The sequence below is a fragment of the Staurois parvus genome, unplaced genomic scaffold (assembly GCF_062004578.1).
Source record: "Staurois parvus isolate SC_StPar_1 unplaced genomic scaffold, SC_StPar_1.0 ptg000720l, whole genome shotgun sequence".
Lineage (NCBI taxonomy): Eukaryota > Metazoa > Chordata > Amphibia > Anura > Ranidae > Staurois > Staurois parvus.
This window is the reverse complement of record NW_028318516.1, coordinates 2164941-2178215: the sequence shown is the minus strand read 5'-3', so window position 1 is coordinate 2178215 and position 13275 is coordinate 2164941. Positions and strand designations below refer to the sequence as shown.

Below are 13275 nucleotides of genomic sequence, written 5' to 3'. Positions count from 1 at the left end.
GAGAGAGAGCCCCTATCACCCTTGCAAAGGCCGCTGCCCTGGCTGACGAGATCCTAGCCATCAAACCACATTGGAAATGGGGGGCCCCTGAGCTGCCAAGGGCCCCGCCCCCTCACCACCTCTGCCAAAATGGGCCCCCCACCTACCACTGCCAACTCCAAGCCCAGGACCGCCACCCGGAGCCCAGTTCACGGGGCCCCCCATGGAGTGCCTCGGCTTGGAGGTGCCCCAGCTGGTTGCACCCATAGCAAACTGCCCCACCTCCCAAAGCCGCCTCTTCCCTCACTAGGTCTAATACCTGGAGCTCCATCCCACAGAAGAACCACTACCCCCGCCTCCCAGTGAATGGATGGGCTTCCCAGAAGACAACCACTCCCGGGGGGGTTTACAGTGTCCACTCCCCCGTGGGGCTACATACCCCACCCAGAAACAGCACCACCTGCAGGTCATGCGGGTGGACGGGCAACCCACCACCAGTTTCCAGGATACGGGGCCTTCTTGACCATCGCTGACCCCCGAGTGATCTGGCCAGAAGCCATCCAACCCGGCCCTGGATTCACCATCGCGCTGGTGGGAGGAGCCAGACATCATATCCCCAAAGCATCCATACACCTTGACTATGGGTTCGGGGAGCAACAGTGCCAGATCGGCGTCATGGGCAGCCTCCCGGTGGATGTTCTGCTCGGCAATGACCTAGGGGAGCTACGATGCCAGTACGTCGGGGCGGTGACCCGGAGCCAAGCAGGCCGAGGTCCTCCTACAGACGGAGCCACCACGGGACTTTTCCCCAGCATGGACTCAGTGAGTGAACCCCCACCTGACCCCGACCTTCCCCTGACCTGGGCCCGGGAGACCTTCAAGCGGGAGGTAGCCACAGACCCCACCTTTTAGGACCCAGGCCGTGGCAGGAGGGGGGTGGAGCCAGCTTTGGTGGGAGCAGGGGCTGTTGTACCGTGAGGCAGGCCCAAGCTGCCCGGGTCAACCCTCTGATAGCTCCAAACTGATAGTGCCTTGACGGTTCAGGTTCCCGCTACTCCAGATAGCCCATAACATTCCAGTAGCCGGCCAGCTGGGTAAGAGGAGAACGGGGCTGCGGCTGACCCAAGTCTTCTACTGGCCGGGTATCACCCAGGACGTAGCCCACTTCTGTCAGACCTGTGACATCTGTCAGAGGAAGGGACGCCCAGGGGATCACCCCAAGTCCCTGCTCCGCCCCTTACCCATCATTGCCAAGCCCTTTCAGCAGGTAGCTGTAGATATCCTGGGACCCCTGGCCTGACCCAGTAAGTCCGGAAAGCGGTACATTCTCACGGTGGTGGATTACGCTACCCTCTACCCTGAGGCTGTTCCCCGGTCCAGCATCTCCGCCCCAAAAGCGGCCGAGGCCCTAGTCACCATTTTCTCCCAGGTGGGTTTCCCCAGCAAGATCTTGACCGACTAGGGTACCCAGTTCATGTCTGAGGTGATCCAATCCCTCTGGCGCACATGCGGGGTATCCAATCCCTCTGTGAGCGCTTCAATGGCCCACTGAAGAGCATGCTGAGGTCCTTCGTTGCCAAGGAGGAGGACTGGGAGAAGCTCCTCCCTCACCTGCTGTTTGCATATCGGGAGTGAAAGGAATTGGCTCCTCTCGTTCCTTCCTGTAGCTACCGACTCCCATCAGTCCTCTGGCCCTGATCAATGTCTGTCCGCAGGCCTGGAGTCCCCTTTGAGATACAGGAAATTGCACACAGACACAAGGTGATATCTCAGAAGGAACTGAATTTATTCTTCCGTGTTCAAACTTATATATGAAACTTAAAACAATACATGGAAATATAAGAACCAATCAATTGACAGGTATGCATTGACCAATCAGAATATTATATACGTTAGTAATGCCCAATCATTTAGCATTTATGTTAATTATTATTATATACGTCAAACATTAATATAGAAAGTAGACAACTTCCCTTTTAGCGCTGGCTATAGTTTATTAATACTCTTGCAACAGGAAAAAAGCCCACCGCAGACTTTCAGTCTTGTGCTAGGTAGAGGAAAAAAGGAAGTTACATCTGAAAGAAAAAGAGGAATCTCAGACTCTTATCGAAAGTAAGAAACAGTCTTAAAACACAAATTCATCTTTAAGTACTGACATAAATCTCAAAATGGATTCTTATCTTAAAATGGCAGATCTCAGGTCAAGAGACAAAATGGCGGTATGGTAATGCTGAAAGGCTAATTCCTTCAAACCCCCTCTTAGGTCACGCACGTGACCTTACACCTTTTTTACAGGTTGGTACCTGGGGCCCTTAGTAGGTCCTTTATCAAGATACTGATTCCACATGGTTCTAGTAATGGTGGCGTCAATAAGTTTCTGCATTAAACCTCGGATGCAGGGGATACAACAGCAACCACACAGAGTTAATACTGCAGCAGCCATTACTATAGAAATCAGCATAGTTTTCATCAGAGTTCCCCATCTACCAAACCAATTTTCAAAAAAAACCAGCTAGTGGATTTTCTACTCCTGAGTTTTCAGCCAATTCTTCAGACAACATTTGGAGGCCTTGAAGGGCTCTAGTAATGCTTCCATCAGGAGCGGTGTTATTGTGGATAAAAGTACACCAATAGGAACCAAACATTTTACATACTCCTCCTTTCTCAGCTAATAACATATCAAGAGCAATGCGGTTTTGCCAAGCAGTAAGGGATGTTGCATCAAGTTGGGCAGAGACCCCCTTTAGAGCATCTCTAGTATAGTTAACAAACCTTTGTTGATTATAATAAATGTAATTAATCCAATCCACATTTTTGTTAGGCTGTACCCATAAAGCAATAGAGGCAAACCCTGCATCAATCTGGTCCTGAGCTTTAAACTCATCAGGGACTCCTCTTGGTACACCTATAGCATCTATGTAAACTCTATTATCAAAGGAACCACGGGGTGCATTTCTTTTATACCTTCTAGATCTGGATTTTTCCAAGATGGGCAAGCTTCTTATCCCATCTTCTACTTTGACCATAAAGAAAGGCATGAGAAGATGGGTCAGAGCGCAGCTTCCCTTCCATCTGCTGGGGAGTCTGGCTCTGAGTCTCATATCTCCACACAGCCACCACACATCCGACAGTTGCTGCCGGTGGTCCTGAAACCATTCCTTCCGGTAGCCTTCTGCGGAGGTGCGGATGGTCTTAACACAGTAATTAGGTGGGAATGTACCTAAATCTTTACCCTTAGCATCATCATGTTCAAAGCAGGTAAAATTTCCTGGTACCGGTTTAGAGGCCAAAGGTAAATTTCGTAATCCGGTAACAGGGAACTTCTTAACAAAATCAGAACATTCCTTCTCAGTGATGTTATCTTTATACATTCTAATTAGGCAGGACATATTAGTTTCTTCTTCTAACAAAGGAACTGTGGCAAGTAGGGGGCGGGGATTGGCACATGAAACACAGTCTCCCTGTCCCTTACTTTTAGTGGTCCATCTCACCCATTCAATCCATTCATTTTTGTCAGAGTAACCAGTTTCAATGCTTAATCTGTCTTCTGATTGCATCACTACTCCTGTCACCTCATTATCCAGTCGATTCCTAACTTTGGGGAATGAATTGTCTATGGTATTGACATGGACTCTTGGGGAGGGTTTTACCTGTAATATGAGGTTGGCCCAGGGGTCTGTTCCTGACACAGTTATTCCCAACCTATATTCCCCACTATCTCTGACCTGTGGGTTCCTTATTGTGAAAATGATATTCCCTTGGCCTTTTGCAATAGAGATCCTTTGATAGGTGCCTATGTCCTCTAGGGGAATTCTAGCTGATTGGGTCTCCCATTTATGAGGGTCTGTTGTCCACCATATATTCTCCCAGTAACCACATGACTTATCCTTCCCACACATATATACATTATGAGGTCCAATATCATAAGTAACTTTAGTCGGGTCAAACACCTGGTTTTTAGTCAGAGTAAACACTATGGTCTGATTTACATCCTCAGTAGTCAAGACTGGTGTTTCCTGTAACCCCCATCCCTTATCTGGTACAAAGGACACTCTTCTCAACCTTCTCTTAGTGCGGGTTAGACTTCGTTTCTTTCTGACACTAGAATGTTGTGTACTATGGTTTTGTGTGTGCACTGATTCTGCATTATCTGGGTCACTAGCTTGGATGGAGGTATTACATATACTCTTAATCACTCCATAATCATCTGGGTGATAAATGCAGTTAGTTATTGTCCATACTGGGAGGAACACAGTCAGGGCTGCTAGTATGAGGAAGCAAAATGTCTGCCCAGAGTTCTGTGAGAGCATCAGAAAGGTCATCTTCTTCAAAGACTTTTACACCGGCTTCACTTCCTTTTTCTTCTTCTGTATCTGTGTCTTTGCCTTTGTCTTGCTTCTTAGGGGCTTGGTTCACCCTTTTTACACGGCTGGCATGGATCCAGGCCTTGGAATCCTCAGTCAGGACAGCGGTCCTGGTGACAGCGATCACAGAAGTGGGGGGCCCAAAGGGATACTCTTGCTTCCGATTCCTATGGAGGGCTTGTATCACCACACGGTCCCCGACTTGGAAAGAGTGAGTTGGTTCCTGTGAAGAAAGAGGAAAAGTGCGAGCAACATTTCTTTCAACCTTGTCCAAAGTTTCAATAAGTTTTCTCACATATTCCTCCTGAATCAATTCCAAATCCCCTCTTTCTACCATGAGTGGCTGTCTGGCCCAGGGAGTGGGAAAGGGCCTACCCATTAGAACCTCAAAGGGGGAGTAACCTGTCTTTTTAGAAGGAGTCATCCTTACCTCTGCCAAAACTGCAGGCAGTATTTTCTTCCAGTCTGCAAAGGTACCTCCAGTAGCTTTCCTAATTTTATCCTTGAGGGTCCTATTCATCCTTTCCACTATACCTGAGCTCTGAGGGTGGTAAGGAATGTGAAACTTCCACTCAATTTTGAGTGTTTTCACCAAATCCTGACATACCTTGGCCACAAATGCTGGACCGTTGTCAGAATTAATCTGGAGTGGACATCCCCACCTGGGAATAATTTCCCGTGTAAGGATCCTCACTACAGTTTGGGCATCTTCTTTTGTGGTTACAAAGCTTTCTACCCAGCGGCTAAACATGTCCACAATTACCAAAAGATATTCTTGTCTTTTTCCTTCCTTTGGCATGTGTGTAAAATCTACCTGTAGGTGAGTAAAAGGTGTTGATGGGTATGTCAGGTGTTCATGTCTTGCCTTGTGAGGATTGTTTGGGTTATTCCTTATGCATGTAATGCATCTAGACACATATGATTTTACCAAAGAGGGAAGGCCAGGAATGAAAAAATCATTATCCAGCAGTTCACATGTAACCTGCCATCCCCTGTGACCTACTCCATGATACTGTGAGATGAACAGAGGTGCACTTGCCTTTGGAATGCATGGTCTCCCCTCTGTGACACAAAGTCCAGTTTGTGGACTCTTTGTCACACCAGCTGCATTCCACTGCTTAATATCTTCTGAGGTAGCATATGTCTGTAAATCCTGCAATGTTTGATCCAACAGTGGCATTTCAGGGGTGAGCATTGGCATCTGGATCATGGCAGGCTGGGTAAGGGCCGCCTCTTTTGCTACTTTGTCAGCTAGAGCATTTCCCTTTGCAATATCAGTTTGTTCATTTGTGTGTGCCCTACAGTGTAGGATAGCAAGGGATCTTGGCAGTTGTATGGCTTTGAGTAAAGCCTTCACCAGAGATGAATGTGAGATGGATTTTCCATCTGCTGCAATAAATCCTCTCTTTTCCCAAATTATTCCAAAATCGTGGCACACGCCAAACGCATATCTGGAATCTGTGTAAATGATTACATCCTGTCCCTCAAAAAGCTGACCTGCTCTTGTAAGGGCTATCAGCTCAGTGGCCTGAGCTGACTGGTATGGGATGGGTTTTGCTTCAAGTACTTTATCTGACAACTGCACCACCGCATATCCTGCATGGTAAACAGTGTCAGTGGGTCTCGAGCAAGAGCCATCTACAAAAACATTCTGTGCCTCTGGAAGAGCCACAGAAGACATATCCTGTCTTGGGGAGGTGTCCTGATGAATCAATTCCAGGCAATCATGCTGTGGAACAACTTCATCCTGCTCTCCCTTTAAGCCTAATAAGGCATTCAAAATTGGAGCTGGACCTGAAGTGGGAGAGGTATATTTTATTCTCAACTTAGGGTTTGACAACAGTATAACCTCATATCCACTAAGTCTCTGGGCTGACATGTGTTGGGTATGTATATTCTTGAGTAGAATAGACACATTGTGGGTGGTATGTAAGGTGGTCTCATGTCCCAGAGTGAGTGACGTAGCCATTTGGACCACCATAGCGCATGATGCTAGTGCTTTGAGACACGCAGGCATGCCTTGGACCTGTACTGGAACCATTTTTGAGAAAAAAGCAACAGGGCGGAGTTTTCCTCCATGCTCCTGGGCCAGGACCCCTGCCATAGTTTTACAATTTTCCCTAGCATACAGATGAAACATTTGATTATATGCAGGCAGACCAAGACCAGGGGCTATTACCATAGCATTTTTCAGATACACAAAAGCATTGCACATATCATCTGACCATTTCACAAGATCTGACATTTCTGAACCTGTGGCTTGTCTCAAAATGTTATCATAGTAGGAACAGTCAGGTATCCATTGGCGGCAGTAACCAATCATACCAAGAAAGGTGAGCATGTCTTTCTTGGTCAATGGGCGGGGCAGACCCATAAGAGCCGCAGCTCTTTTGTGGCTGACTTTCCTTTCACCTTTTGTGAGAACAAAACCAAGGTATTCAACAGTTTTCTGACACCATTGTAGCTTTTTCTTAGACACTTTATGACCACATTCACATAACCAGTTCATGAGATCTACACTATCCCCTTGGCTGGCTGCCCGATTAACACTACAGAGAAGCAAATCATCTGCGTATTGAACCAAAACTGAACCATGGCGAGGAGTCCATGGCTTTAAGGTAGCCTGGAGGACAACAGAGTAGACCACAGGCGAATCTACATACCCTTGCGGTAATTTACACCAAGTAAGGGTCTTTCTCCTGTAATGAAACGCAAAAATTGGGCGTGTCTCCTTGGCAACAGGGATTGAAAAAAATGCATTTGTCAGATCAATCACTGTGAAAAACTCAGCATCAGCTGGGATGGAGGAAATGAGTGTTGGTACATCAGGCACTATTGGGGCAATGGGAATCACAAGATCATTAATGGCCCTCAGGTCCTGCACAAATCTGTAAGAGCCGTCCGGCTTCTTAACTGGATTTATTGGGCTGTTGTATGGTGAAATCACCTCTTCAAGGACTCCTTCCTTGAGAAAGTGTTCCACCATGGGCGCTATTCCTTCCTCCTTTTCTTTTGACAAAGGGTATTGTTTGTGAAACACAGGTTGAGCCCATGGCTTCAGTGTGGCCTTATATGGAGTGCAGGAAATGGATCCCACATCCAAGGAACTTTCTGCCCAAACTTTATCATTGATTGTTCCAGCAGGAAATGAGGGGTCTTCTTTAGTAATCATTGTCATGGCAGGGATGATTGGCATTTTGGCAGAGTGAGCCACAATACCACCTCTCCTTGTGGATTTCAAGTTGATGTTCAACTCTCCCAGGAGGTCTCTCCCTAACAAATTAACTGGACAATTGGGTATGATTCTGAATGAGTGATCTAGCAGAGTGATTCCCTGTATGGGGTCAAAAATTGGAAGAGGCGGTGTTTTATAAGTTTTGGTCAGTATCCCATTTATTCCCATGGAAGGTTCAGCATTCATTACCTCTCCCTTATAATAATCCTCACTCAGACTCGAACGAGTTGCCCCAGAGTCCAACAAGAATGGGGTTAATTTGCCCTGTATATGCAAGGATACAAGGGGTTGTTCCTTATAAGAGTGAGAGACAAGCGGGAATGCTGGGATACCACCTTCTGCGCACCTTCATTTATTTTGTGATTGTGTCTGCCAAGAGATAGGAAACCTCACATTCTGCTGTGGGAGGTCCCTTTGTGGTTGGCCTGGGGAGGGGCTATGCTGGGCGTGGTCCTGAGTTTCATATGGACATTGATTTCTCCAATGATCCTCAGCCCCACAGTTAAAACAACCCGTGTCCCGTCCCCTATTATTCCTCCCTCTTCCCCTAGACCGGCCTCTGCCTCGGTTATTGAAACCCCCCCTTCTCTTGTACGGTGGGTTTGTGTGGGGAAAGGGATCTTCCTGAAAATGAGTGGCCACCGCCTTGGGTATCTCTAGACATCCGGCAGCATCTTTCTCAGTCAATTTCAATTGAAATTGTTCTCTGGTACAAGTGGGCCATTCAGAAATCATCTGTTTTACAGTTAACATGACACTGGGTTTTAGATTGGACAGGAAAGTCTGAATCAGTAGACTATGCATGGTGTCTTGCAATGTCAGTCCTGCCTCTTGTGTCCATGTCTCATTAAATCTTTTCCAAAAATCTAACACAGTTTCTCCTGACTTTTGCTTGCAGGCTACTGCGGTAGGGAGGGAGGATCTAGATTGGAAAGCTCGTTCCATTTCTGCTGAGACCTCTCTCCACATATTGTCCCTACCATCTTCTGTGTTTAATTTATAATTTGTGGCAGTAGTGTCACCTGCTTCTAAGATGGATATGGTCATAACATTACCCCAATTCCAAGGGGAAGTTTGTCCCAATATTCCATCGAGGATAAGACGCATATCCTCTTGTGTGTAGTTTCTACCTTTACATGCTTTCTTCAAATAGCTCACAGTAGCCGTTGAAGAAACAGTGGGTCTTGGACAATGTTTGACAATCCTATTTATGTCTTCTATCTCAATGGGTTTCTTTAATAGATTGTCTCCTATTGTCATGAAGGGCATCTGTTGTGTATTGGAATCAATACCATATTGGATATTATGGCGTGTGTGTGATGGACTTAGCATGTCCACTATACCTAGACTATTAGCTGCTCTGAACAGCAGAGAGCCTGAACTAGCGGATTCATCAACAAGTGAGTCATCTGCTTCAGTAGTTGAAGAAACAGCTATTCCCCCTGTCGCTCCCTGTGTGGTAGGACTTTGAACCACACCCTGGGAGGGCGCGGGAGTTTGAACTGTACTAGGCTGTGTGGTAGAAATGTGAACAGCACTAGGTATTTGAGGGGTCTGTGGAAGTGTTGGTGCTGGTGGTGCTGGAGGTGCAGTGGGGTGTTGGACTGCATAATGTCCGGCTAAAAAATCAATATCTTCTTCAGTAAGAGATGGATAAAGTTTTGTGGGCTGTGGGACAGATGGGACATATGGGGGAGGGAATGGCATGAGAGGGTGTGTGGGTCTGTCTATTTCTGACTCTAATGCATGTATTTTAGTGGCATCTACATTTCTAGCTTTGGCTTTATTTTGTTTCCCAGTTTGTCTATGAAACCAGAGAGGGGCAAATTCTAACCAATTTTGTCCACCTTTGGTCATGTATTTCTGATCCCACACAGGATCTCCCTTATACCATGGGAAAGCCTGTTTATCCCCCAAACAGAGACCCCTAATCATATCCATATGAAAAGTATCATTACTCCCATCACGGGGGAACGGGTCAACACTTCCCATGAATTCACTCCAGTCTGCTAATTTATCCACCCAGGGGTTAATTAGATAGTAATCTGTCCCACAGATACGGGCTACATAATCTTTACATGTCTCACCAACATTTGGGGGAGGGAGTTTATCCTTACTTTGACCACTTCCCATTTTTACACTTACAAAGGTCTGTGTTACAAATCTGTCCTATAGGCTGTCCCAAAAGACAGGGGTCAACTTCCAAATGACAATTTACTTTATAAAAATGTCTGGACTTAAGATATTTATTGGGTCTTTCTCTAGTGGTTGACCAAAAGTGGAGATTATAACCTGGATATACAATACTTCTGATAATATCCTGACTCTGACTAACTCCCACTTTTCTAACAATAAGCCTACAACACAATTTGAACAAGACATTCACATAGGCACCCAACTCCGTGTCACCATGCTATCACCTTCTCTAGGTCATCAGCCAATAAGGCCTAGCTAAAGGGGTGGTGCGTCTTACAACGGAAGTTGACAATACCTTCAGTAACCGCTGGCCCATACACTTACCAACTGGGCACTTGTGTCACACAAACAAATTATCTTATACTTCTATGCGATAGGAAGAAAAGCAAAGAGTTGCAGGACAGAATTGATCAGCCCCGGACTTTTCCTGGTTTCTTCTCAGAGAAACTCTTTTCAGTCTCTTCTCATAAGAGACTGTGCAGTTCCCAAAACTGCTTTGGTCTTTTCGAAAAGACCTTGTGCTCCCCACAGCACTCTGCGCCTGGCCACTGGCGTCTTAAGACGCGAAGCCCAGTGCTACCTAAAAGGCAAGAAATTTTTATCAGAGCCTTAACGGCAAGACAGACTATTTGGCAGAATGACAAAAAATCTTACTTACCGAAGGGTGATTATCTCATCCCGGACACGAGCCCCCAATTGAAAGGAATTGGCTCTCGTTCCTTTCAAGCCACTGACCCCCGTCAGTCCCTGGCCTTGATCAGTGTCTGTCCTCAGGCCTGGAGCCCCCTCTGAGACACAGGAAATGCACACAGACACAAGGTGATATCTCAGAAGGAACTGAATTTATTCTTCCGTGTTTAAACTTATATATGAAACTTAAAACAATGCATGGAAATAGAAGAACCAATCAATTGTCAGGTATGCATAAACCAATCAGAATATTACATACGTTAGTCATGCCCAATCATTTGGCATTCATGTAAATTATTATTAAGTGCGTAAAGCATGAACTTTTGTTCAGTATAGAAAGCAGACAATTTCCCTATTTAACATTGGCTATATTTATTAATAACCTTGCAACAGGATATATCCAACCGCAGACTTTCAGTCTTGTGCTAGCTAAAGGAAAAAGGGGAAGTTACACCTGAAGGAAAAAGAGGAACTTTAACTCCTGACAAGAATACAGTTTAAGACAAAAAAATCAATCCTTTTAAAATACTGACTTAAGTCTTAAGATGGATACTGATTCTAAGATGGAGGAGCTTTGGCTCAGAGAGACAAGATGGCGGGACATCAAACTTAAGGGCTAATCCCTTCACCTAGGTCTAGTAACACTTATGGTGAAATCTACATTTTGCTGCCAGCTGAACCCCAGAATCTCCATAAATCCAGTCTAGATACATAAATTGTGTCTGCAGCACAGAGAAGGAAGATTATCCGAGAGAAATCCAGGAATACAGGACGGGGAACACAGCTCAGGAAAGTGACCAGGGGATTACAGGCTGATATCACCCAGTCCCCACCCTACTCTGGACCAATCAGTGAGCAGTATGGGTGGAGGAATGGATTTAGTGTTCATGACCCACCTGTGCTGATCTCTGTAGGAGTGTCCTCCTCTATAAATGTCCCCGTTATTCCATCCTCCTCCATAGACTGCTGATCATCCCTCACATACGCCTCTTCTTCTTCTGCTTTCACCTCAAATTCTATATCGATTGGATCTCCACTCTAAATCAAGGAAATGAGAGAAAATATCATCTGTAAAATGTAAGATTTATGATTGTGACATCACACACAAAATCCACACATTGTCTCCCTTCACAGAAGCAGATCACATGTGATATGTGGGTACATTTCCCCTAAATACCGCATGCCATCCTGAAACTGTCCATTTCCTATCCCGTGTTGCGGTATTGACCACAAACACTGAACACGCTCAGTAAATACCGCATGAACAGGCGTTACATTCACAGAAGGAAATAAAGAATGAAATGCATGCGGTCATTAATTAGTGGTGGAGACATGCGGCATTCAGGAAATGTGTACTGCTTGGTAAAGAGTGGGCGGCTGCTGGCATCCATAACAACCAGTAAACAACATGGTTGTTAGGGAGCGAGCGGGCGCCGCATCCTAACCAACCGATAAATCTAAAAAGAAAAAATTACAGGCAATGAAATATTAAGAAAATGGCGTGGGGTCCCTCCCTTTGGGGGGTCTAGTATGGATTTTGAGGGGGACCCCTTGCCAAAATGAAAGAAATACATACCAGACCCCTTTCTGAGCATGCTGCTGGCAGGTAAGGAAAGGGGGAGACAAGCAAGCGACCCCCCCTCCTGAAACATACCAGGCCACGTGCCCTTAACATGGAGGGGATTCTCTGGGGCGGGGGGGCTTTGCTCCCCCAGAGCACCTTGTCCATGTTGATGGAGACAAGGGACTCTTCCCCACAACCCAGGCTAGTGGCTGTGGAGGTTTGCAGGCAGAGGACTTACAAAATTTAACAAGGGGGCCCTCAGATCCCTCACCCCATGTGAATGAGTATGGGGTACATGATACCCCTAATTATTTACCCCAAAAAAGTATTCTGTTAAAAAGACAGCAGGCAGTTTTTGACAAGTTCTTTATTAAAAAAGCAAAATGTCCCCCCCGGTGTAGATCCATCATCAATCACAATGCTCGCTGTCACCGCTGACTCGGAAAGAAAAGCTCCGCTCCTAATGAAGACTCCCCTCTGTCTGACAGCTCTGCTGCCTCCTGCCACTAAATATACTAAGGGGCGGTGCCACTCGGTGACATCACTGACCGGGGCATGTTGTATTGGTGGCATCACAAGAGGGCAAGGCCACCCAGTGACATCACAGGGTTGTAGCGCTCCTTAGTTTCTTTAGAAGTGGGAAATGGCAGAGCTGTCAGACATCAGGAGTGGAGCTTTGTTTTTTCTTTGAGTCAGCGATAACAGTGAGTATTGTGATTGGATCATCGATGGATCTACATCATGGGAATTTTTTCTTTATTTCTGTTTTGTCAAAAATTGCTGCCAGTGTTGTTTTACACTACTTTTTTTGGTGAGTGAATAGGGGTACTATGTACTCTATACTCATTCACATTGTGGGGGGGCAGGATCTGGGGGCCTCTGATATGAGGGACAGGACATTCTGGGTAGTCTGACTTGGTATCTGATATGAAGGATGAAACATTCTGGGTAGTCTGTCTTTTTCTCTCTGATATGAAGGATGGGACTTTCTGGGTAGTCTGTCTCTCTCTGATATGAAGGACGGGACATTCTGGGTAGTCTGTCTCTCTCTGATATGAAGGACGGGATATTCTGGGTAGTCTCTCTCTCTCTCTGATATGAAGGACGGGACATTCTGGGTAGTCTGTCTCTCTCTGATATGAAGGATGGGACATTCTGGGTAGTCTGTCTCTCTCTGATATGAAGGACGGGACATTCTGGGTAGTCTGTCTCTCTCTGATATGAAGGATGGGACATTCTGGGTAGTC

The 13275-nt window shown here is 46.1% G+C and overlaps 1 protein-coding gene across 1 annotated transcript in view; it reads left to right on the top strand.

The window, feature by feature from the left end:
• Positions 1-13275, top strand: part of LOC149445492 (uncharacterized) — a 156149-nt gene that overhangs the window by 127940 nt on the left and 14934 nt on the right. The window contains 1 exon segment of the mRNA XM_089653784.1: positions 446-867. Within this exon segment, the coding sequence (XP_089509910.1) occupies positions 446-867 (422 nt within the window).